The sequence below is a fragment of the Zosterops lateralis genome (genome assembly GCF_965231275.1).
Source record: "Zosterops lateralis genome assembly, chromosome: 11".
In the NCBI taxonomy this organism is placed as follows: Eukaryota; Metazoa; Chordata; class Aves; order Passeriformes; family Zosteropidae; genus Zosterops; species Zosterops lateralis.
In genome coordinates, this window is record NC_139771.1 from 18814157 (window position 1) to 18841464 (window position 27308).

The 27308-nt window shown below is 42.4% G+C and overlaps 1 protein-coding gene across 2 annotated transcripts in view; it reads right to left on the reverse strand.

Moving 5' to 3' along the window:
• PDZRN3 (PDZ domain containing ring finger 3) overlaps positions 1–27308 on the reverse strand; it is a 134548-nt gene that overhangs the window by 11363 nt on the left and 95877 nt on the right. The window contains exons 1-3 of one of the 2 annotated variants that reach the window (XM_083869487.1): positions 19430–19630; positions 4854–5107; positions 1968–2055 (exon numbers count right to left, since the gene is read on the reverse strand). In XM_083869487.1, the coding sequence (XP_083725613.1) occupies positions 1968–2055; positions 4854–5107; positions 19430–19498 (411 nt within the window). In that variant the 5' untranslated portion in view covers positions 19499–19630. Of the gene's footprint in view, positions 1–1967; positions 2056–4853; positions 5108–19429; positions 19631–27308 lie in introns of those variants that run through there. The other variant, XM_083869486.1, reaches the window with a different exon arrangement.

Sequence of the window (27308 nt, forward strand, 5' to 3'; positions counted from 1 at the left end):
AGTTACCTCCAAGTCATCAATTTTAAGACAAATGTTGAGATAAAACCGAGAATACAATTTTGGCACCTCAGCAATCCTGCCAGCATAAATTCCTTCCTATGGATATTTACATTGGAGGTTTGTTGCGAACTTGGCTATTTCACCTTTTTTTTGTCTTGTTTGCTTGTTACAAATCACTAACCAGTCAGTTATAGACCATAAAAGTTTAGATGAGGAGCTTCTGATTTAAATTCAAAGCACATTTTATAGACATAGAAACCCAGAAGGCTGACTTGATGGCTTTCTTACTTTCGACATTCCTGCTGCAGTCAATGAAACAGTGCCTTTGTGGTCTTTTAAAACATATCTATCAAAAGGCAAACAAAAAAGCAACCAGCCAGTTGAGTCCCTGTTAGCACTTTGACCTTACCATTGATCATAGTCTTTACAATTTGAACAGGAATCTTTAGTGGTTTTTAAGAAATACTATTAGGCTACAGAGACTTTCCTAATGTTCATCTGCCTGTGTTACTGAGCTGATCACCTTTTGCCATCAAGTACTATATCAATGTCAAAATTATTAATGTTGTGGTTTAAGGCATATTAAGGTTTGGCTACTGGAGTGCGTGTGTTTAAACTGTTTTCAGCTCAACTGGTTGACCTTCTAATGGAAGCATTATAATTTATCCGCAATATTAGATTTCCTAAAAAGTAGATTTTGGAAAGATGCTGGCAGAAAACACTGTTTTGTTCTACATTTTCCTTTGAGACTGAAATCTAGATTGTATTTGTTTTTATTTAAGAGAGAGAAAAAAAAAAAAAAAAGAAAAAAAGGTCCTTGTTTGAAAAGTAAGGCCTTGAAGTCTGCTAAGTAGCATTTGTTTTACTGGCACTTTGAATTTATCCTGCCTTTGATTTACGTTTGTATACAGAGATGAATTGCTACCAGATCCGCAAAATCTGAGAACAGCTTGCAAACTTTTTATGGGGTTTTAGTCCTTGATCCTGCAAACACTTTTATAGAAGGAAACAACCTGGTGCTCACAGAATGACTGAACTCTGCTCCCACTGAAGCTGCTGATAAATCTCCACTGATTTCAGCAGAGCTTCAGGCAGGTCAGCACTGCTTGCTTTGACAAATAGGAGTTAGCAGGACCAGGATCCAAGAAATCAGAAGTGCAAGCCAGATAAGGGTATAAAATATTCTCTTACTGATAATCTTGGATGGAGCAGCTGGGTCAGATATTGCTGGCAGTATTTAGAACTATTGGGATACTTTGCAACTATTTATTACAAATAATTAAAAACACTTTACTGGGTCAGTACTGCTTCAGTATCTTGCAGAACCCCACAGTTTCTGTGCTGCACCTTGAATGGTTGGGAGCAGGTTATTAAAATCAGGAATGAGAAAACTCAATATGAACTTCTGATGGGATATACGAGCACTAAAACGAAAAGATTTCTAAAGATTTGGCAGGGAAAAGGGCTTGCATACCTTCATGACTGGTTCAACTTTTATTATCTGTAATTTTGTATGTATACATATGTCACTTAAGTAATGAAAAAGGGAGGAACAGCTTAGTATAGTGGCAAATCTATCCTGGCCTTGTCTTGTAAAGTTAACATACTTGAAAATTATATGATCAAGAACATCTGTTTCTCAGCCAGGAAATATTTAAGGGAAACTCACACATTTTTACTGTGGTTATGTGGAACAGGTCCTGCCACTCAGCAGAGCCTTTCAGAAAGCCTAAATCAGCACAGCTTACACAGAGTTTAATTAAAGGAATCAATGACTTCACTATTTATGTTAATTCATTACCTGAAGATCATCAGTGCCTGGCTCACAGTTCAATGGAGTGATAAAGGAATCAGCAACTAGTGAACAATGTTATCACAAACATCTGCTCTGAAAAGTCTGTTCACTTCATACAATTCAAAGACCTCGAGGTGCACATGGAAATGAAATAGTTAGTCAGATAAAGTACCTCTAATTCCAACTCATCCCGGTCCATTTCTTGATGAATTCCTCCCATGTAGTCATTTGGGTCATAGTACTCATGCACGGATGGATGGCTGGGAAAAAAAGAAAGGTATTTTTTAGGACAGCACTCAGGACTTCAGCAGAACTTGTTAATGCACTCCAAGCTTGTAGGCGAGATGATGGACAAACCCCCACACCGAGGAGCTGCGTGTGGTTAATTCTATAAGCTACACCACTTACCCCAGTAAGTGTTTTAAATGAAAATTCCATGTATTGTAGGCGGACAGCCTGCTGCTTTTTACTGCTTGAGCTCTCCCACACTTCCACTGCCTTTACACTTTGGAAGTTGTAAGCAGTGTAATGCTCTTGTGATCACTGTTTTCTGTGCTGGATTGTTTTATCTGCAGTGAAAGTAAACTCCCTTTAATTCTCTGTTAACTAGATACATGTCTGAGGCTATTTATGGAACAGCATCTGCTAATTGGCTGGGATAGTCAAGTTGTTAGAGATTAATCTGAATGGGATTGGGAGAAGTGAGAGGAAACACCAGGAAAAAATGACTCTACTTTCACATGCTGGGTGACAGCACACCCAGAGGGTCTTGCACGAGAAGGGCTGTGAGGGAACTCCAACAGCTCCAGCTCAGAGGAAGGGCACTGCTGATCCAGCAGCTGGGATCTGTCTAATGATTAAGGAACAATATGAAGTTGAGAGGGCAAAGCTGGAATAATGCAGGCATGTTGCAACCTAAATTATAGAATGGCAAAATCATGGAATAGTTTGGGGTGGAAGGCACCTTAAGGAAAATCTCATTACACCCCTGCCATGGGCAGGGACACCTTCCACTAGTCCAGGTTGCTCCAACCTGACCTTGGACACTTCCAGGGATCCAGGGGCAGCCACAACTTCTCTGGGCAGCTGTGCCAGGGTCTCACTACTCTCACAGGGAAGAATTTTTTCCTAAATGATTCATCAGGAATTAATCCTTGCCATTTTTTAAGTGTAACTGGTTTTGCAGTTGGCAAGTCAGAGGTACTAAAAGCCCCTGGTGCAGATGAAGTTGGGAGGTGCAGTGTCGAGGCCCCAGGAATAATCATGTCCTCTCCACAGGCTCCAAGCCCTGCTGTCTGTGCACTGCAAGCTCAAAGCTCCAGCCTTTGGTCAAGTATTTCCACTAAATTGTGCTGCTGTGCTTGAATTTTCAATGGGCTGGGAATAGGTGCTGGAATATTGGCTGGAATCATTCCACAAGTATCAGCAGAGAGAGTCATGAGAGGAACAGACACTGCACATGGAATGGTCCTGGCTCACTGTGTGAAAGTTAATGTGCTGTGAAAGTCGCTCAGGGGCAGTGCAGGACCAGTGCCTGTTTGCAGCCAAACCCTGTTTCATTCCCCAGGAGTGCTGGCAGGGATGTCTGAGAGGTGCACAGGGAGGGTGGGTGCACACCAGCCCTGCCTCTCACCAAGTGCAGGATCAAAAAACCAGGAATTGCTGTGCCTTGACCAGATCAGCCTCTCACAAACAGCAACTGAGAGGGTCAGAATCCTTTCCATTCCCTGTGGAGATGCGTGGCAGGATGACAGGCAATCTGCAGGGGCTCCTTGGGGAGCTGTTTTCCTCTCCAACAGCATGTGAGGGCGGGGGGCGTGTGCGCCAGGAGATAACTGTCATTTGTATTTGTAAGTACAAAAGCATCAAATTACCATTAACAATAATTAAAATTTGATTCGAAAACATCCATGACAACACTGGTAAGTAATTTTAGTCCCAGAAAATAACTTATTCGAGTAACAGCGCTGCAGGGTTATAATAAAGTAATTAATACACTGGAACAGAATGCAGCGGCTCTTAGCATTACACAATTTATGGCAGCCATAAAAAATAAAGTTAAAACATAAGCAACCCAAAGAGGCAGTGAGAGGAATTACAAAATGCAATAACTTTATCCATCAAATGCCAGCAAAAAAAATGAGCTTTATGAGGGCACGTTGTGACTCAGTGGCATTACTCATGTGAGTAATGTCTCGCTAATGCGCAGGAAAAACAAAAATGCCGTGAGTTATGGCTCAGTGGTGGATGAGTCCTGGCCACTTCTGGGAGTACATGTTTACCAGCAAGTGAGGTGAGGTTGTGAACCCCTTCTAATACACCACGTTCACACAATCACAGGATCACCAGGTTAGAAGAGACCTAAAAGATCATCGAGTCCAACCCAGCCCCAACAGCTCAACTAAACCCTGGCACCGAGTGCCACATCCAGTCTGTCCTTAAACACATCCAGGGATGGTGACTCCCCTATGGCCTCAGGCAGACTTTATTATCCTTCCAGTGAAAATCTTTTTCCTAATATCCAACCTGTATTTCCCTTGGTGCAGGTTGAGGCTGTGTCCTCTCCTTCTGTCAGTGCTGCCTGGAGAAGGAGACCAACCCCACCTGAGCACAGGCACCTTTCAGGGAGTTGTAGAGAGTGATCAGGTCACCCCTGAGTCTCCTTTTCTCCAGGATAAACACCCCCAGCTCCCTCAGCTGTTCCTCACAGGGTTTGTGTTCCCAGCCCCTCACCAGCCTCGTTCCCTCCTCTGGACGTGCTCAAGTGTCTCAATGTCCTTCCTGAACTGAGGGGCCAGAGCTGGACACAGCACTCAATGTCCATCCTGAACTGGACACAGCCCTCAATGTCCATCCTGGACTGGACACAGCACTCAATGTCCATCCTGAACTGGACACAGCACTCAAGGTGTGGCCTCACCAGTGCCCAGTCCAGGGGCAGAATGACCTCCCTGCTCCTGCTGGCCACACCATTCCTGAACCAGGCCAGGAGCCATTGGCCTTTTTGACCACCAGAGAAAACACAAGTATTTTTTAGGCTCAGAAAAGCAGGGCTTACTCTTCAGGCAGCAGGTAGGGGTCCAGCACAGGGACGGGTGGGCTGGGGGAGCCCATCTTGCTGAGGGCCATGATGTGCTCGAAGGTGATGTCGGTCTGGGTGCCCACATCCACCAGCTGTGGCTCGTGGGCTGCACCAAAGGCTTTGGTGCGCGGGGCCCTCCTCAGCACCTGCACCACGATGGGCTCCTTGGCTGTCTTGAACGCCTCCACCGCCTGCTCGTGGGTGGCTTTGGATAAATCCTTCCCATTGACCTGCGGGGAGAAAGGAGCAAAACCGTCAGATGCAGTGGTGTGGTTTTGGTGTTATCAGTTTTATGTATGTATTTGTTCCTTGTTTTGTGTTATTTTTTATAAGTTGTAATGGTTTTTGCCCCATGTCACCCATGTTTCACTCTTATTGGTTTCACCCCAATCCTAGCTGTATGTCAGTCATAAGTTATACAGCCCCTGGGTCTTGTCTGTCACTTTGGGGTCTCTCCCAAAAGTCTGCAAAGTTCCAGTAAGGACCCCAAGTGATTAGGGTCAGCTGTTTCCCCACCTGAGTTATTGATTTGTTACAATGTGTGTCATTTACCTGGAGAGCCATACTCCCTTAGTCCCTGATTTGTCCCCAGTTAAACCCAAACCTGAGTTCCTCCCCCCAATAAAAGGTGTTGCACTGGGGGGTTTCCCGCTTTTTTCCCTCCCCTTTCTTCCCTTCTTCTGCTTCTGCTGAGGGGTGTCTGCTGGGGCAGATCCCCTGATGAATAAAGCCAGCAGTTAACCCTGAACAGACTCCCTCTTTCTTTCCTCCTGTGGTTGCTTCACTCCTTTGGGCAAACAAGAGCTCACAGGGATGGGTGATGTTCATCCTGCTACCAAACCCTTCACTGTGGAGGTGTCAGGGCTGGCCAAGGCAGAGACAAGACACCTCTTCAGTCAGGGACCCCCAGTTTGGCTTCCAGACACCCCATGGTGTGTGCAGCTAGTGCCAGGAATGATCCCGCAGCCTCGTGCATCTCTCATTTTCCCTTTTCACTACAGTAACTTTACAAATCCTCTCTGCTCTGCCTTTGATTTTGATAGATTTCACTGGGCTCGCTCTTTGAGGTGAAGTACAAACCCACACCCTGTTTATTTCTTGCAGATTAGAAATCTCTCAGCCCTTGTTCGAGTTATTGATTCTCCTGTAGTTTTTCTAGTTTGGGTTTGTTTTTCAGACTCTTCGCCTTATTGCTGAACAAAAGCAAAACTACAAAACTATGTGTTTGTGTCTGATAAACAATTTTTCAGATGAAACATGACGGTAGTGCTCAGTCACTGCAATAAAAAATTCCATTTTAGAGCAGTGGATAGAAATAACAGGAGACACACCAGGCCATGGAACTGGGGAGGCTGAGAAGAGAATTCACACACTGCACTAAGTACACACTGTAATGTTTGATCACATTAAAGTGGGACACCTAAATGAGAACATTACTCAGCAAAATAACTAAATTTACCCCATATTTAACATATTGCCCAGAGCCAAAAGCTGGCTGATATGAAGAGGGTTAACTTGAGTGCAGAATAGATTGAAAAGGTTAAATTCCTGCTGAATTACCTCGTGCAACTAACACTTCTTCCCCCCTCGTGTCATCTTAGGTTTGCCTGAGAGAGGTGATGACTCCAGGATTTTTGTGAAGCCAGCTGAGAGGGGAAGGTGTTAGCATGACATTTACATCACACAAAACACTTGCACTGCACACGATTGCTCCCACTAATGTAAAGTTTGGCCTGGTCAAATTAAATATCATTAACTTGCCCAATTGAGCAGATTACTTTAAAACAGTTTGTACAGCTGTAAAATTAGGTTCGGCGTAATGTTTTCTCTGGAAAAAGGAAATGCTGATTATGGTTTGAGTTTTATTATTTGCTGCAAATTAAACGTTGCACATTTTACTGTGTGCATCCTATTTTTTTTTTATTATTTTCTTGGTACAACTAAACCCAACAAGCAATCAAAAGAAAAGAATCTAAATTGCAGTGTATAATGTTTTTTCAGAAATGTGCTCAGAATAACTCTTGAGCAGGAAACTATTCATGAAGATCCTTTCTCTGTCTTTATAATAAAACCTGGTAAAGGACAGATTTCCAGTCCATCCCCAATTGCTGTAATGAACCTGGATTACAGACAGTTTAGTACAGGCCCACATTTTAATTTAGGTTCCTTAGGACACTTTTATTTCTGCAAATCCATGGACTGGCATCCTCTTTGTGCTCTCCTATGCAATTGTTACATATATAATCATAACTTCAAGGACAGGTTGATGTCACGCAGGGAACAGGCAGTGGTAGCTGGACTGTGTCATAAATTGTTACTACAGGAATCATTTCCAAGTAGTTTCCTGACTATGTTGTCTGCAAGCTGATAATGCCATGAAAAAGAAAAGATGCTGCACAGCCAGGGAGAAGGACATGGCACCAGATTTTAGAACTGGGGGTGATGAGCCAGCTAAATTTTAATCTAAACCCTCTCCTGCTGCAGAGAGACCTTGTGTAATAAAGGTTTGTGACTTTCTGGCATTCAGCTTTCAGCTGGTAAATTGATAACTCTACAAGCAGAACTAGATTTGATGTGTATATGATTTTAAAGTATGGGTTTGATAAGATGGCAATGATTTCAGTGAAATGAAAGCATAAGTCACCACACTGCTGTTATTATGGGGTTCTTAACCCACTTCAAAGATATGGTTGGGGATTTTTGTCTTTAAAAGTTAATATTTTTATGAACTGTGGCAGCACCCATGTCATGTCAGGCAAGCAGTCCTCTGGACAGTGGCTGTCCATGTGATGAATGGTTTTGGGGTCAGCCTGTGGATCCTTTACAAGGGACTGGTTCCTAAACCCCAGCTGAGTGGGATCCTTTCAGCTCTGCAGGTTCCTGCTCTGCTCAGCAGCCTTGGCCACTGTGGTGGATGCTGATCTATGAGACCTGCTCAGAACTGCCCTAACAAATGGTGAAAGAATACACAGTGATGCAAAAATATGCTTAAAAGTGCTTTACAGCAGGGAATTACATTTCTGAATCTGGTTCCTAAAACACCTGCAGTAAGTGCCATAATACGTGGTAAATACTGAGCAGTGAATAGTTTGTAATTACTTTCTTTTAAAGCATTTCCCATCTCAGCACACCAATAACACCATTTTCCATTAAAGGGGAATGAGGATGGCAGTGCTAAATATCTGGATTATAAAAAGCAGTAATTCCCAAGTCTGCTTATGCATAACAGAGATAAATTGCTTTCTAGTCTAGAAAAAAATAGCAGGTATTGATAATTTATTCTTAGTAGCACAAAAATGATGCAGAAGAAAAATATACTGGTATGATCTCAATGGCCTGATTTCTATTGCCTGTGTAGAGTCAGTACTTGCGGCTAATCCTGAGTCTAGCAAATAGATGACACTAATATGCTCAGTTTCTATCTGGAAAAATTGTTACGATTGACAAATAATTATTCTCAGTGCTTAAAAGCCATTAAATACATAGTAAATAAATTAAATAAATAAATCTGTACAGCTTTGCTAAAGAAAAAAAAAAGGGGCTTTATATTCCTAGGCTTTATTCCTAATGCTGCTGAATTGTGCTCAGCAATTTTTCTCCTTATAAACAGTTACATCTGAAATAACACAGGAAAAAGAAATAAAATCCATGCACATGAATGCTTCAGAAGACTGCCAAAAACGACAAATATGCATCATTTCTGAGGAACATCCCATGTGACAGAGACAATGGGATCTTTCATGGCACAAAAGATGGATAAATTAACTTGTCTGAAAGGGTGAGATGCTTAGCTTTTGGGCCTTCTTAGCATTGGAAATACACTGAATATGGAGAAAGCTGTAGATAAAGTGCAGTGACTGGAGTTAAACTGAGCTGAATGGACTTGGGTGAAATTCATGGTGCAGCCAGATAATGGGTTTAGCCACTGCATGAGGCAGGGACACAAATACTCTGTATTAAGACCAGACAGTAAATAAGAAAGGGATGCCTGAATTATTATTTTTTTTTAATAGAAGCTATGCAATGATCATGAAATAGAATAGAATTTACAGTATTTTATTTTAGAGTACGTACTGCATGTTCTTCTGCACTAAAGTAGGCCAGATAGATGACCAAGAATCTCTAAGAGGCAGCAAGAAATCTACAGATAAAGATGGCATAATCCTGTCTGGGAGGTTTGTGTCTCCTGGAAGTTTTAATACATGGAATGAAAATGAAATAGTCACTTGAGCTTGATTTGATGCTCATTGGAGTCAAGAGGTGTTTTGCTCTTGCAGTGCCTCAGCTCAGGCTCTGACTGAGAGAGGACATTAACAGCAAATCAAGAAGTTATGGAGCCCAGTGTGCCATCAGCATTCCATGGCCAAACTGAGATAATGGAAAGGAAAATGCTGCCATGGTCAATTAAGGTAGAAGTGATGTGTATTTGTAATTGGGAAAAAGAGAGATGATGCCCAAAGGCAGAACTGGGGAAGCCATGGCACAAATCCAAAGGGGTGATCCCAGCAAACAAATAGAAGGAAATGATGTCTTAAACTCTCATTTTGATCATGGATTAATTAATCCATTATCACTCTCATTAATTCCTATAGCCAAGAAGTAAATGGTCAGAAAAATAAACAGGAATTAATGAAAAGAAGAATGAAAGAAAATCTAATATGCTGTATCTGGCCCCAAATGGAAGCAGCAGAACTTCACTGAGGAACCCTAAACATCAGCTGGAATTGCTGAGGAACATCCCATGACACCTTAGGAGGTGTGAATACAGCAAATGTGTGGGTACAGTTTGAGATCTGACCCTTAAGAGCCATGAAAAAGGCTGGAAACATTTGACTGCTACCTTGGAGATAAAAGGGTATAAACAGGCAGTAGGATCCTGGGGGCTGAAGGGTTGGTAAGACTCAAGTGCCTTCCTGAGCCTGTTTTCCAATCTCTCTCAATTGGTAGCTACATATGAATTAGAAAAACCAAATAAATCAGTGGTGATTTGTGATCAGTGATGTTCTCAACAAGGGGAAAAGGAAATAAACCCAGGAAAAACTCTCATATCTCTTTAGGCTTGTGAAGAATTTACCTCTCTAGATGGCTTTCCACATAATTTTCCAGTGCTGTGAGTGTGTAAGGGATTGGATATACAATGGCTTCTCTCTGCTGGAGCTGTGCAGGGCATTTGGCATCTCTCCTGCTGAAATCTCCTTCTTCTATTAATTCTGGATATGTCACAGTGAAATACCTTTTGCAGGGACAGATTTTCTCACGTTTTTATATTTATATATGTGCTTTTCCTTTAACAATTATTCTACTGAGAAGTTTGGGATCCTCCAGCAGTTCCTTTGCCAAGTGCCACTGTTTAGATGGTAATTTCCTGAGGTCAGAATTGGCACAGGGTCCAGAGGCTGGAGCCTTCCAGCCTTCCCACTGTGAGGACAAGGCTGCACCTCCTGTACAAGGCAATGGGATTTGCAGCCAAGAATTGTTCTCTGTTACTAGAAAACACATTCTTATTTTTGTTTGAGGTATGAGGCAGGTTTGTGCTGTTACATAAATGTCATTTTATCAATAGCTGCTATTTAATTATTGAGCAAGGTAAGGGATTTACATGCTTTATTCCTCTGGGGTGGGAAGAGAAGGCTAATTAATTGCCACTTTTTAATGGCAGACATAAATTAGAGGCTTTCAGGTGTATCAAAATAAGTCACTTGTTTACAAGTGGACAAAATTTCCTTCTGGTTGCCACCAATTCTGATTTTCCTTTCCTTCTGATCCAGTGCTTATGGAAACCCCAGTAGTGGTGGTTTCTCTTTTCCTGTGAGAGCAGAATCAACACAAATGGGTTCTCCACACAGGGATGTTCCTGGAGCTGATTCCCAGTTTCCCATTTGCAGGAGCACAGGCAGGAGCCCCTGGGAGGGGACACTGGGACAGGGCTGTGACAGGAAAGGGCTGCCAGAAGAGAAATGGGGAGGATGCTCAGGGAATGGAGGAGTTGAGCACTCAGCCATGAGCAAACATCACCTGCAATAGCACAGATGAAGTGACCTTAGGCTCTGGTTGGAAGTAGTTACTGAAAGGTTGAGAAAACCACAAAACCCCTGTGCAGAACAGTTTAGTTATAATTATTTTGTATTTTATTTTTGCAGCAATAGGGTATAACGTTGTTTTCTTGGAGCACACACCATAAACCAGACGGGTTTCTCAGTAAATTATTCGTTTCCATTAATTTAGACTGATTTCTGTGGGTTTAATGCCATGAATGATAAACATTTGTATGCATTGTACAGCTTGTTGGCTCTTCTATGCCTCACAAATGTCACAGAGAGAAAAACTTTTTTTGCCTAAGAATGAGTAAGCAGCTTTTCTTTGTAGAAATTCATGCAAATCCTTGGGAAGTGCACTATAAAAATGCTAGTTCTGTTAGACTACAGACGTCTGTGCTCCATTTAAAATGCTCTTTATGGTCTGATTCACTTCTTTAGCAAGTTCTTAAGGCGTCTGCATACTAAGAAAAAGCAGCACAACTTTAAAGATTTTTACAGAAGCAAGAGCTGCAAAAAGCCTATTTTATAACCCCCCTTTTCCTCAGGAATTGGAGAAAAAAAAAGGTTCAAAATACAGGTTAATTCTTCTTGCAGCTCCATCTAATCCCTCTTTTATTTCCCTCATATGTACAGTCTCCCTCTTTTTCAAAACCCCAGAATTACATTGTTTAGTAATAGACTGTTTCCATGTGTGTGCATTTCCCTTCTGCCTTGTGAGCCATCCATGACAAAACAGTTCAGAGCAAGGAAAAATTCTTTTCCTTAAGAGCACAGAATACATTTTGTTCTCCAAACCGTTAAACTTGCAAATGGAAAATCTTGGGAGAAAGACCCTGGCAATAAAGGAATTTTTATTTTGCTGGTAATTAGCACATTTACGTATTACCAGGGCAGTGCCAGGACTGTCTGTGGCATACTAAGCTGCTCTTGGTTGGGTTCTCAGGCTCTCCTCCTCAAAATAAAACCACAGGGAATTTTATCATTTGCTTCAATGAAAACACAGAGCAATGATGGGGACTTTCACTAGAAGCAAAGTTTACTTGGTTCCTTTTTTTCCTTAAATATGCATTAATCATGTTAAATGACTTTATATCAAGGCAGAAATGCTCTTCCTTATATTTTAAAGTGATCTTTTGTGTATCTTTTCATGGCTTAGTAACCCAGGGCCATCCAGAACACAGCCAGAAGTTTACAGGCCTCCCCTTTTAATGCCCCTCTCTGCCATTTCTGCAGAGTGACCCAGAGGGGGCCAATCAATGGGATCTCTGAGCGAGGTACAAATGAGCCATAAATAACCATGAATTACTAATGACTGGGATTCAGCAAGTGCAATTACCCGTTTTCTCACATCCTCTGCTTTGTCCACCTCCAGCACTGGCACCTCCAGTGTGGCTCCTTGGGAAATGCTCTTGCCCTTCCCACATGGGCTTTTCCCAAGAGGCAAAACTGTTCTCTCTGTGTTCATCTAGTCCAGCAAAGAACAGATTTTTACGAATGACAACTTTCAAAAAGCTGTGTATTCTATATCTATATTTAAAATAACACACCATGAGAGTGAACAGCATGAAAAAATTAAAACCCTTTTAGTTGAGGGTGCATTCAAGCTGAATTTGAGTAGCATAAGGAACATTTTTTTGTACTGAATGAGACCAAAGGTCCCTGTAGAGCAGCACATTTCTCCTACAGAAAAAGGGAATGGTCAAAGACTAAGATTTGGAGTGAGCTTTCCCCTGTTATGGTGTTCCAGCACACTCAGTTTGGTAGGGCAATATTCAACACCATACCTCAATTAAAACCAGAGTTTCTGGTGTACACACCAGCACTTCAAACAACACTGATACCATTTTAGCAGCATATCAGACTATGCAAGTACACAGCAAAATCTGCCTCTGGAGAGCTGCTCCAGGCAAACAGACAAAAGGAATCTCGTAGAGATGCGAAGATGAAACACAGAACAAGTGAGTGATCTGCCTGGGGTCACAGGAGGGTACAGCACAACTGAAACATCCCATCCCATCTCCCAGGCACTGTGTTTAAGATCATTCTAATTCCCAGCACCCTGTTTTCACACTGTTGTTCATTGTTTGTAGCTTTTAAGTTCATCTTCCCACTCTCTCCCTCCTTCCTCAAATGCCTCAGTGCTGCAGGACAGGGAAAGAGCAATTTTGGACAGCTCCGAAGATCAGCTGTGCTGAAGAGGGTTATTGAAGCTGGTTCCAAGAAAAGATGGAAAGAACACCCAGTGCTGCTCTGTGGGAGCCCAGTGAGATCCCAGTGGGATCCCAGTGAGAGGAATTGGTGCTCCAGGAGCTTTGTCCCCTTGGCTCTTTCATAAGCAGAGCTGAAGAAGAACCTCAGAAGGTGCCACCACCAGCACCTCCCTCCATAGCCATGAGTTCTCATAGTGTGACATTGATAAACACCTTCATTTTCCTTTTGTTTTGGCTAAACCTGATGGCAGTCACATCACACATCACACAGATGCACTGGGTCAGACACAAGAACTTCTGCTGAACTCTAAAGCACCTTGCCCAAATTTAATAATTCTTGTCAGCTGTGATCTTCCAACCTATGAATGATTGTTTTCTCTAAAATGCTGCTCAGTTTTCACTTCGCAGGAATGGACAGAATATTGGTTTGAAGCTGCAAAAAAACCTCTTGTTGCACTTCTGTGTTTAGTTTTTTATTTGGGATAATTTTGATATATTAGTGCCCAGCTCCTATGCCAGGGGACAGCATGTCTAATCACCTCTGTGTCCCTACCCAGGATAATCCCTGTATGGACACAAGGAAGAAAACAGTGCCCTGATTCTGACCACTTGTGTTTTGGATGTTGACATCTGGCTTTTTGCTTAAAGATGTTCCATATTAATAGGAAGTTTTTCTTCAGTTGTCACTGCTTAAATTAGCAAGTATTGTAATATTTAATGTTTATGTATATTTGATATTATTTATCTGCCCTTCTCCTGTCAAATCCCTGACTTGTGACCAAGTTCCAGGGGGGCCACTTGGATCTGCTCCCCTTTACCCACCAAATCTCTGAAAGGACCAATCCCAGTGTCCATGTAACTGCAGAGTTGTCCTGTCCCAGTGAAAATGAAGCCTGACCTTTTGTTCCATTATTAACGAACACAACAAAACACATTTATCGAATCTGCACTTTCTCATGACTCCATATGTTTCCTTTTGTCCCAGCCCATGTCTGACATGTGACAGTAAAGCACAGAGTGATTGTCCCTGGTGCCTTCTCCCTTGTGGCTTCTTGCCACCTGCTTCCTAACATTAAACAGATGTGTAAGTGTAAAGCATCACAAAACTCATCCCTTCAATCATTCATCATTTAAAAAAACCCCTAATAAATCCATGTTATGGCTGAGAATTTTATCTGTCCATTGTAAAGATGAAAGGCACTGTAGATTTTAGGAAGATTATGCAGCAGTGAGACATTTCATGAGCAAAGTAGGTCAAATTATGCATTTATATCACAGGTGACCATTAGGCATTTGTTTATTTCGTATCAAATCTTGTTTATGTTCCTTTAATGGCCAAAATATTCCTGTAACTTTACAATATCTTCCAGAGACATCCTAACAGAGGCATTGCATTATTCATCATCAAGTGAAGAGGAAAATTTCAATTGCCAGTTTCTGGTAAATGTCTAATTAGGAAAGGGGACTTGTGAGCCACAGACAGGCGCCACGATCATTAAAGGGCAGTTTTCTGAAGATTATGAGTCTCCAGTCTGTCAGGCAGAGTTTTTCTGCAGCAGAACTAATTCTGCAGTAGAAAACCCCATCTAGAACAAAGCCCTTGGAATTAACATCTTGTTTAAGCAAACACATGCCCACTTTGAAGTAAGTGTGATAGGTTCACAATTGTTATTGAGGTCAAGTTTAATGGTAGTGAAGCGACAGAATCGAACTTCAGCTCTAGTTTTAATTTCAGCTGCAGCACAGGCTGCACATACAGAGCACTCAAAGCCATACACTGTATTGCAAGTAGAGCAGTTCCCTATAATTGGCACCACCACTTTGGTCTTAACATGGAAAACTACTGAAATGTAGAGCAACTAATTCTCTGGCTGCCCAATTAAATTTGAGGGTGTGAAAAGCATATGTACAGAGGCAATTATTTCTGTTTTCCAAATCTTACAGTTTTGATTAGGCTTTTTTTTTTTTTTTTTTTTTTTTTTTTTTTTTTTTTTTGAGCTGAATATTTATTTTGGCAAGCTTCACTCTGGCCCTGCTTTAGGATAACATCATTGCTCAGTAGGTTTAAGTCTAGTTAGACTGTTTCCTTGAATTAGGCTTTCTTACTGATTGATTACTTTGGTCTCATTTTTTTCAAGTCAGAACGTGTGAATGGAATTCTGATGGCAAAGGGCCCTGCACTGGTGATTAGCTCAGTGCAGCAGGTTTGTGTGGGAGTTCTGCTGGAGAACAGTGCCCTGCAAGCAACGCCACTGGAACCTGCCAATGGAAAACAGGGTTGGCTTGTTCCTCATCACTGCCGACCTCTCATTAGCACAGAATTTGTATCTGCCCTTGGTGCTTATATAACCTTGGCCACAGAGCATCTCAGCCTGGTTTAAAACACAAATCCAGCTTGGCCACTATTGTTTTTTACCAATAATATCATTTTTCCATGTCTCAGGGACATGCCAGGCCAGGAGCATGTGAGTGAGGCTTTCAAGTTTCCGACACGCTGGGAGATCATGGCAACAACTGTTTATTTATACATGAACTTTAGTATTTGTGAGGGGTGCCAGCTCAACAATCACGGAGCAGAATCTTCTGACCTCGACTCAGCTGAACCAAGGGCAGTGGCAACATGAGCTTGTTTCCTGCCAGCCTGTCCTTACCCTGCAGGGACAGCCTGGAGGAAGGGGCTGGGCTCTGTCCTCACTCATCTCAGGGTTTCTCAGCTGCAAGGGCCAGTTTTGATGGGCTGTTCTTACGGTATCTTCTCCCTGGGTCAAATCCATCATCTTAAATCCCAGAAAAGAGTTTCGAGCATTGTCCATGTTTAGAGTCCTGTCTGTGATTTAAAATGCTATACTGATATCCTTGGAAATTCTTCCAGTGAAAGGTGTCCCCGCCCATGGCAGTGGAGTTGAATTACAAGATCTTTAGGGTTCCTTCCAATCCAAACCACTCTGTGATGCTGTGAGGATTCTGTAAAGCACTGTGTCCATTTAGGAAATTATTTCACTGTGTGTTTACCTCCCATACTACGGGCAATGTGTGCTCAGTGTGAAGCAGGTACTGAGAAAGTTCCTTAAATTGCAGATTTAAACTCCTTTTACTCTATTTTGCATGCTCAAAAGCCCTATCTCAGATGACTCTTCTGTAACTCTCCTCCAATGGAGTTTACTTTTTGGTCCCTCAGGAATTTTCATACAATGGGAGAAGCTCTTATTTCTGTTATTGTTTATGCAGGAGTTGATGACATTGAGAAAAGCACATAAAAACCTGGCATTAAACACCCTCCCAGTTTTCTGTTATTCTTTCTTCCCCCTTCTCCCTCCATTTTCACAACTTTTAGTATCTTCTGAAGAAGATTTCCATTCAACCCAGACACCCAAAAATCTAACAGTGTATATTACTTCATTTAATGTGCTGTTTTCAGATGGGAAGTAAACTTTGGGCTCCATCTAAGGCTGCCACACTCATCAGTGGTGACACTGCTCTGCATCAAGGCTCCAAGCTGCCACAATCCCCTTTGTACTTGTAGCACAAAGCATTGATATGCACAGCTACAACAGACTCTAATGACGAGGTGTCTTAATTTGGTTTTTATTATGTGATTAAAGGTACAATAAGGTAAGTGCTCAACAAGAGGGAAGACCATTGTTCTGCATCATTAAGCTCACAGCGGCCCAAAAAGAAATTGTAGGCAATGTGCCAAAGCCCTTAATGAAGAGGATCTCTTTGAATTATCTATGGATGAGGAAGGGATAAAGCCTGAGCCCTGGTATATTTGATCCTCTTTGTGCTCACTGTTAGAGGGCTTACAGAGCCAGCCGTACCGGACCTTCTGGAATTGTAATTTATGGAAGCATTAATTTCCCAGCCACACTAAAGCTCTTGGCCTAATAGAGAAAGTGCAGTTATGTACTATTATTAATTCCTTCAAGTGTTTTCTGAATTCCTACATCTCGGAGTCATGAACTTTTAAAAAATGAGGGTAAGGAGATTTATTTGCAACGATGCTCAGTATTCCTTTAAATCAAGTTATGCAAATTTTGTCTAACTCAGATTTCTTGAATAGCAATGCTTCTTATCATATGAAATTAGGGTTACATGGATGACACAAAAAACCACTCTAAGAAACATTTCCTACTGTTGGCAGATTTTGAAACTTTTATCTTCTATATTCTGTAATTTTAAATGGCAGTGATCCTTCATCTCCCTCACCATTAAATTTTAAGTGATTGCTCTTGTGTGTAGGTTACATGAGAACGTATTTTTATAGTTGTGGTGACATACAATTATCTGGATGTGCTCCATAAGCTATAGAATTCCCTCCCTCCTATCTTGCAAAAGAGAGAAATCAAAGTAGACTCCTGTTAAAATAATTTTGCACAGTTATTTATATTCTAGAATAATCAGGGATTATAGTCTTAAATAATTCAGGGTTTATGTTAGAAATCCCAGTTTTACAGGATTACATGCACCTTTCACTTCTGTGGAAACTGAGGGTATTTCCAACAGAGTTTCCCAAAAGACTTCCACACTTACTGAGGAGTATTACTGGGCACTCACACATGGCTGAAGCCAGGCTGCAGCACTCTGCAGCTTGACAGAATTCTAAACCCAAACTCCTGCCAGGGATCTGCACCTGCAGCCAGCACTGGATAGTTCAGTCAGCTCACATATCAGCAGGAACTGTTCCTGGGACTGATTTCAGGACGTGTATTTAAAGAATGTTGTCCTGCATCTGTTGGGAGATGTCAGTAAGTTGCAAAGCTTCTCTGCCATCTTCCCTTCACGACAAATATTGAGCAAACTTCCTGAGCAATCACATAATTTGTGATTGGGTGCTGTCTCAGTCTGTCCTGTTGGTGCACTCTGACTGGGACTCACTGACAGTCCCCAAACCCAGACTGCACAAAAACTTGGCAGGATAAGGAATTATTCCCACAGCCAGTGCTGTATCTGAGTGGGGCATTCACACAAACCACACCTGGCCCCAGGTGAGCTGCTGCTGCAGGCAGCACCTGCTTCTCAGTGCTGAACACTGCCTGAAAAATCTGATTACCCCCCTCTAAAATTCCTCCCCCCATCACATGCACAGCAGCTTAGCAAGTGGAAGTGTGCTGGTATAAATAGAAATGACAGTCAACATGTCTTTCTATTTGCTCCCACAGGTTTTTTTTTATTCCTCAAAGCGTCAGTGTCCTTTGGGTGAGCGAGCGAGAATTAGATCACAACTACGTGGTTAAAATTTAATCACTTCCCTACTAGCATAACATACAGACCACATCTTTTATTCACTTTGTTGTCAGTGACATCAGGATCTGGGATCAGCTGCAGGTGGGAAGGCGGCAGGACACAGGATTGCTGAGCAATTCCCTCTGCTGGCAGCACAGAGCAGCGCTGGGAATGTCACCCAGCAATTGTCACTTGTCCTAAACCACCTCAGGAATGGCAAGGAGGGGGGAAAAGTGCAGCTCGAAGGATCTGGGTACTGTCTGTCCATCCAGAGTTTTTGTACAGACAACACAATCCACCTTTCCAGTACTGACTATGAATATTTCCAGGGAGATCTGCAGGAATACATCCTGAACCCCCTGGCCAGCACTCTGCAGGCTCCATCCCACTGCCCCAGTCCAAACTGTACTCTAACCTGACAGAGTAAGGAATTTCTAAGGCAGGCAGAAGGAAAAGCAGAAACAGGAAATAAAATCTTTGCAATAGAGGTGGATGTGTTAAAACATCCACAGAAAACTTCTCAGAAGGTTCATATGAGTGATTTGGTATCTAAAGATCTGTAGGGCAGTAGTTTTAATCTGCTGTCAAATCTGTTTGTTAGCTGGTGTTTTTACACATCAAGGTGCAACACCTACAACAACAAGATCCAAACTGTCAGTGACAGGCACTCACAGAGCTGACTGAGCACAGTGAACACACTGCACACAAACAAGTGGCTCTAGGAACTTGTAAACAGCTACAAAACCTTCCCCATGCATCTGTTCCACTTGTGCAAGGAGTGTGTGACCAAGCCGTAATCCTTAAAAAGAAATTTAACCTAATACACACCAGATAAATGAGCATTTTGTGATGAAAGTTTTGTGCAAAGTTTGATGTACAATAGCTACATTTAAATATCTGACACTCTGCACATGTGAATGGGAAAATACAGGCTAAAAACATAATCATTATCACACAGATTTCAAACAAGGCAAACCCAAATTCATTTCTAGTTCCTGGTATTCCATCCTCCCTGCCCTTAACAGTGGTCACAAACCCAAAAGAGAACACTTGCTTTTAGAAACAAAACCCAACCCTTTACCTGACAAACTTCATACAGCAACTTGTACTGCTCTTCTGGCTTCTGCAGAGTGCACAAACTGCATCCCATGTTTAAACTGGAGCGGCAGAAAAGATCCTCCTTTTCCCCAGGAGCAGCCAGAGCGATGCCCTTGGCCAGGGCACATCCAGGTGGGGCTGGAGCCGCAGGTGAGGGGCTGGAGGAGGCGGTGGAAGCACAGCAGAGCTCTGCCTGTCCCCAGCACAGATCACAGCTCACTCTGCTCTGCCTCTCCCGGCTCCCAGGCAGGGCTATATACCGCCACTCATGCATATTAATCAGCCTCTCATTGCCTATTCATACCAGACAGCGATACACGGGCTATAATTGCCAGCTATGACAGCTGAAATTTCTCTAATTAACAGGCGAGCGCTTCAGTAGCAGGCGTAATAAAGGACACTAACAATTTTGTAAACCATTTTGTAGCAATTACAAATAAACACGGCTGCGTTTTACTGCGGTCCCCCAGGATAATTCTTGCCACATTTCAGCGGGAAGGGTTTGAATGTGAGGCACAAAGAAATGAATGTGGTGGCACAGAACTCAGCCCTGCTGAAGTTGAATATGCTCAGTGGCGTTTATTTCCCTCCTGGACTGTGGTGCTGTTTGAGAGGCTCAGTTTTTACAGCAGCAGCTGATTGAACTGGGGGTTTAACAAGCACAACAGAGAAAAGCATCTCTGTCCCTGAAAGCCTCCATAGCCCATGCTCCAAAGCAAAAATTATATATATATATATATATATATATATATGTGTGGATTTAGGATTTAAAAACCCCAACAAAAAAAAGAGTACTGTATTAATATAGATTATCTTTAGATTAATATTGTATTCCAAGTGAAAAATGGTCATTTATGCTGCCGACTCCCATTGTGTATTTCAGAGGTGTAAATGGCAGGTTCACATATTATCTGTGATATTAAAAATATAAACTTTATGACATTATAAAAACACCTACAATAAAACCAGCGTGGCATTTATGAGTACTCAGCATTTGAGTGTGTAGATCTGCATTAAACCTGTAGCACAGATGTAAAGGATAAGACAGCAGTGAACTGCCCAATGAGCTAGAAAAGTACTCGTAACTCACAGGCTTTATGGATATTTTCCAGTCTGTGAGAAGCACTACCTTGCGCTGGGAGTGTGGATTGACCATAATTTTCCCAGTTGTTTGAGCATTCAGAAGGGGGTGCCTTTTTATAACCTCACTGCAACTCATCCTGCCATAAAGAGGAGAAGATGACAGAGCAGCCAGGAGAGAGACCAAGGGTGCCATTCCTACAGGCACTGCATGGAGAGCCTGGACAGACCCTGGTTCTCTAACTGGTTTTGAGTGTTTGCTGAGTGAATTTCTGTGGATCACAAGGGAAATGCAGTTTATCTGTCCAAACTCTGTACACAGGTGCTTGCTGTAGGGTTCTTGTAAAATACTCAGCTCTTGCTACAATGGCACTGACTCACAGTCTGCATTAAAATGTTCAGTTACTGCAATGCAGTTCATGCTTTAGTGCAACTTTAGTTAACAGAGGCTGACAAGAAGGGGTCCCTTGACTCTGAGGCTTTATTTTGGTAGCAAAATTTGCCTGCCTACAGAAAGAAACAAAGAACAGAAAGAAAGGAGACCTCGTTTCAGTAGTGTCCAGCAACAGGACAAGGGACAATGGGCACAAATTGAAACACAGGAAGTTCTATCTGAATATGAGAAAAAAAACTTCCTTATTTTGGGGGTGGCAGAGCCCTGGAGCAGCTCTCCAGAGACTCTGTGAAGTCTCCTTCTCTGGGGTTATTCAAAATCCACCTGGACATCATCCTGTGCAGCCTGGTCTGCATGACCCTGCTGTGGCAGGTGGGTTGGACTGGGTGGACTCCAGGGGTCCCTTCAAATCCCACCTGTGACTCAAATCCCTGCCAAACACCCAGAATCAAGTAGGAACTTTATCCCTGAGTTGCTTCCCCATTAAGAGAATTGCTGCCATGGTGGCAGAAGTGTCAAGGTTGGGGCAAGGCAGAGGAAGCCTGGATGTTACTGCTGCTCTCAAGGAATGACTCAGACTATCCCATGTCAGATATATCATTCATATATCACAGCTTTTCCAAAGCTGGTTGACAGCCAGTGACTGTGGATCTTGAACAACTGGAAAACTCTTGCATGATGGTACTAGCATTCCCTAAAAGCAGAAAAAAGATGATGATGATGATAAGTGAATTCAATAAAAAACCCCTCTGACTCTATGGAAATTATAAAAAAGTTTATGGCTTTGATTACACCATTTTTTTGGTTATGTAATTTGATTAGGCAACTCAAGGTGAAGCTTCCAAAAATGTTGTCTGTGATTTTGGTTTTCTTCTTAAATGCAATTAAGTTTCTTCTCAAATACTTGATGCCATGTAAATAAATGCTAGTGTTCTGTTCAGGTGGCTGAGGTCAGTCTGGAATTTTCTTTTTTTAGGAATAGCACGCAGCTGGATCTGCTTAGAAATAAACCAGAAACATGCGGGATATTTAATTTCCAGTTTCAACGGAAACACACCTATTTGTTATTTCCCTATAGCAACGTGATAGACTGCAGGAGATAATGTTTCATCTGATTCAGAGAGATAATCCCTAAGTCAGGCCAGGAGAATAAGCCCAGCAGAAGACTCGTTTTGATGTGGGAGTGGAGGGTCCCATAAATGTGATGTTTGGGATTCTCCAGCTGCCATGGCCCCAGTAGCAAAGAGCTCACCCTGGTAAATGAGCTGCTCCTGGGCCAGGAGATGTTTCCATTATTCAACTATAACTTGTATCTCTCCTATTCACCTCACAGGCAAAAATGGTAGCATTCCCTCGGGTCAATATTGACTGGTTTTTACAGCACTTTGCCAAAGTTTAAACATTTGGGCTGCAAACTTTTGTTCTGGGCTTTGTCTAGTGCTGATTTCTGCCTTTAATGGTGCACTTGAGCTGAAGTTTCTGTCATTTCCAAGAGTAAGATTACAGGGAGAAAAAAAAAAAAAAAAAAAAAAAAGTTTTCCTATATTCTGAAATTCTGGATGCTTCCTTTAAGAGGGTTTTAGTGTCAACATAATTTGAAAGAAGAATCTGAAGTTTGGCACCGGGATGGTTTGCGTTGTCCCTGTGAAATCTGCTAAATTTGGTCAGCTCCTCCTAAGCTGTTGCAATTTGTGTGCTCTCAGCACAAAGTTGCTGCAAGCTTCCAGTTTAATTCCTGTGAGATTTAAACGAGTTCAGTGAGTGATGCCAGGTCTGAGGAGGCCAGTTCTGTTTCCTACAGGCTCTTTGTGAGGATGGAAGAACAAAGGGATGCTCCTCACTGCTGGACCCATCCAGGCAGGGAGAGCTGCTGGCATGGGCTGGATGTTAATTACGTGGTTTGTTTTATAAAATATTATCCAAGGATGCTTGGGGCATTACAGGAACCTCATCACCACCTGCTGTACCTGGGGCAGGTAAATCCCAGCCTTCCCTTGGCTGTCCAGAGCTCGTTATGGGATCTGTCACTGGCCATGTGTGGTCTGGCCAGGGCACAGATAATGAGCTTAACCCAATGGACGGGCAGTGGAGGGCTCACATCCCGTGTAATGGCAATGTCAGAGTGGTCCCAGCTGAGTCTGAGCAATCCAGGCTGAATGGGAAGTCAGCGAGCCAGCTGACTGGGAACAATAGGAAATGGCCTTTGAATACACAAGGTGCCAGCAAGAGCTTTCATTAGCATTTATCTAGATTACTCACTGCCTGCCTGCCTGCCTGTGACCGTGGCTGCAAAACCCCCTTCTCCACAATACCTGGCTCCCGCTTGCAGACATTTCCCTTTGTGTCCAAAAGCTAATTCCCAGGGAACAGGAGAAGGTGGGAAGCAGCCAGACTGTCACCACAAAGGGGAGGGTGGTGCTGGAGGTCCTGGATGGACAAGGAGGGGATGCTGCCACAGACCACAGCCTGGTTTGGCTTTTTGCACTTGTCTTAGTCTCAATTTGCAACCTCTCAGCTCGCAACTACAAACCTAATATAAATTTTGCTGTTTAAATGTTTGATTTATTCCCCGATTAAGCCTGCCAATTGCTGGCAGGTAAGGGGAATCCACAGGAGACTGATGCACTTCAGGTGTCCCGCCTGTCTGCACGGGATGGTGGATCAGGATAAAGAGGGAAATGAAGCACTCATGAGGGACCTGCACCCTGGAGAGGATCATTATTAGGGAACTCAAAGGCTAAAAAGCACCCTCTGCCAGCTTTTCAAGGGTAGGCACTGGCGCTGCCAAGGGTTGGCTCTTGGACAGCAGTTCCCACCAGCAAGAATAGACTGGTGTCCTTTGTGTGAGGAGCAGATGGCACAGAGCTCCTGCACAGAGCTGGCCACACACCAAACCCAGCTCGGGGCTGGGGCTTCCTAATGCTGGAGTGGCTCTGCCTGCCATATCAGTGATGGGTTGGCATTGTTTATTTTGTTTCTTTAAATGCAACTCGGCTTTTCTACTCTGCAGTAACTATTTAACGTTGTATTTCTGTACATTTACTTAGCAAGTTCTGTTTAAACAAGTGATTCCTATTTAAGCAGCGTGATTAGGGAAGCGTTTGCTTAACGTATCAATACTTTAATTACTTTTCTTGTTTTTACAAATATTTAAAGACTTGTGAGAAACAAAAGCTAGGAAAAAGAACAGCTGTGACTTTATAAATAATTCTTGCTTTGGTGTGTTAAATAAACAGAAGTCATGGAAGTGTACAGATGATGGTTACCCAGAGAACTGTGTTACACAACCATGCTTCAAAGTTCAGTATCTGGGATTTTTCAAAGTGTGAGAAGGTGTTTTTTAATTATAACCATTGGGTTACCTTTATTAAAGCTCGAGTGCCTCTGCTGGGAATGTGTTCAGACCGAGTTCTGCTTCCCTGTGTTTATTTGAAAATGTTCAATAACACAACCCACTGATAGCTGTGAAGCGTTGGGTTCTCAATAATACACGTAATTAGTGTGAATCTAATTTAAAAATACCCTTCTTAAAATTTCTTTGTTGAATATGTGAAAGCAAACCAGGATTTTCTATGGCAGCGTGCAGGCACAATAATTAAATACATACTCTAAATATAACAGCAAAAAGATCTCAATTCTGGTGGTTTTTTTTTTTTTTTGCTTTTGGGCATAGCAATCTGCCTATGCATTGGAAGCTTCAAGACTGAGCCAAAATATTTAAACTAAAACATACCACAAGAGAGGATGTGAAAGCAAATGTAAAACTTTGGCTTTATTCCCATCAGTTAATGCTGAAGCCTTGAGATCCTTATTTGCTCCACTTAGCATCTCTGAAAGAGTTCCAATCCTCAGAAGTAACTTAAATGAAATGATACTTATTGTTAAACTGCTGAAGGAACTGTTCTGTCCCCTTGAAGCTCTTTAAAAGTCCAATATCTCTGTAATTTATGCCACTTGAGGAAGGCAGTGATGCTCCAGGAGCATCCCTGTAAGCACTGCAGGGACACAGCAGATAAAACCCTTTTGGGTTAATTCAGCCTTCCATGAAGCAGAACGATGAGGTCAGAATAGGGTAAATAACTGTTTAATATGCCACTGAGACCTTTTGTGATGGGGAGAACCAGGAGAGCTGACCTATGGAGCAAGGAACTCCTCCTCCCCTGGGCTGCCTCTCTGGGTGTTGATTACTGCAGAGCCAAGAGGTCTTGGTCAAAGCTGAAGGCAGAAGGTGATCCCTGAACCTGAGGATGTTCCAGCTGGATTTACAGTGATTACAGTGATGGGAGTGGGTGAAACGGGGTTTGAGCTGCCGAGGCCAGAGAATGAACTCATCAAACAGGGAGTGCTCTTTCACCTAAGCATAACCAGCTCCAAAATCACCATCTGCCACCTGAGACACCTCCAGCCTAGCAATGCCCAGCTGAGGGAAGGACCTGGAGGCAGATCACACTCCTCATCCTCTATCTCAAATCCCTCATCCCTTTTCCATTTGTGACACAATGGAAGCAGCCACTGCAAGCCACAAAACCAAAAGTGCGGAAGGCTGGCAAGGAAATGAGAAAATCTGATTATAGGCTGGATTTGTGTTCTAAAAGCTTCTTCCCTGTTAGCTGAAACCTCAGCTTCCTCACAAAAAAGCATCTTTGATTTCCTGGTTTTGATGCTGCGACAGCCAAACTAATCTCTGTAATTTTTTATGGGTTATTTAACTATTTAAGAAGAATGAAAAATTTAGGCTTGTACAAATTGTCACTTTTTACATGGCGAAAGTGCTCTGGTTATTGTTAGCAGTTGCAACAATATGCAATAGCAAATTAGGAAGATTTGAAGGAAGAAAGTGGATAATGAAAGAACAGGAGTGTGGAGTCAAATGTTAGTTCTACACTTGTGTTTATAAGGTTCACATGCTCTCAAATCTGAAATTACTTACAGAGCATCAATCCTCATTTTGATTTTGCTGTGAAATATCACTTTAGAGAGACGGTATTGGTAAGCACAGGCTGCTCTGAGTGATGGTTATTTCAAAATAAGAACGTTTTCTGTAAAAGTGATAACGCACTTTTAATAATCTCAGAGCATGCAAAATGATTCGGTGGATGTGAATGCTGCATAAAAACTATTGACATAGTACTTCATCTTTAAAACTGATAGACACGTGCCCCAAAAGCTAATAAAGCTCATTCTAATACAAACCAGGAAGTAAAATAGTATATCATAGCCTGTGATAGCTTTGGCTCCTGATCATATAACTGTAGCCCAGGGACAAAGAAAATTGAAGTGATTTAGAAAGGTACCCAGTAGGATATATCTGATATTAGGCAGTTTGCTGAAGCAAAACAGTAATGTCAGAGAGATACAAAGGTGTAAAATCCATTTGACTGTGTCCAAGTGCTTCTACTCTCTGACCTTAATGTCTCCAGATGAACTCCCCTTAGGGTCAGCTGAATAATGCTTAATAACCTATAGCCAGGAACTGCCAAGACCTGCTAAGGATCACAGTCTTCACTTTGGTGTTTTAGCTCCTGTGTTCATATTAAGGATTTTATGCCATTTCTGTTTGAAAAGATATTATCTTTCATTTCTCAGTTTTTACTGCTCCACACTTAATATGAAACAGAGCAAAACAGGAATGCCATCTATGGTTCATTAGGTTTTATATTAACCACCCGATGAAGAGAATATGTGGGAATATTAAGTATTAATGGTAAATGGCAGTCAGAATGAAAAGGACTTGCTTATATGTTTGCCTTTGTTTTCATTTTTAGGTTCAGGTGGACAGTGAGGGGTTTGATTGCTAATTCTCAGCCAGAGCTCCTGTGCAGGGAGGACCCAGGAGATGAGCAGACCTTCAATGAGACAGGATTTGAGTCTTTTAGGAACAAAGGAAATGTAAGTGTTCATTTCTGTCTTTGAAGTTGGGAAAGATGTGTTTTCACTGAAGGAGATTGGCATTAGCTCCAGAGCTGGTGTGTGTGATTAATTCCACTGTGGGCTCTCAGAGGGGACAGCAGGGACTCTGCTGGAGATGTGAGGCAGCAGCAGAGTTGGTGCTGCAGCAAAAGTGGAGCAACAGCAGATAGGTGTGGGGTAAGAGGAGGGGGACAGAGGGAAATGGGGACTCTGGGTGGCTGCAATCCCAGAGCCAGGCTGTGTCTGTGCTGGGAATTCACCTGTGCTCACCCAGCACCACCAATCTTCAAACTACAGGAGGATACAGGAGGTGGCTCAGGTCCTACCCAGTGCAGATTTCCATTGTTTAGCTCTGAAATGCACCAACAATACACAACAGTATTTGCTTCCCATTTATCCTCTTTACAATGTAATCTCACCAGCCCATGGAATTGCAGCGGTGCTGGTTCATGTCTCATTTCATTATAAAATCAATCCT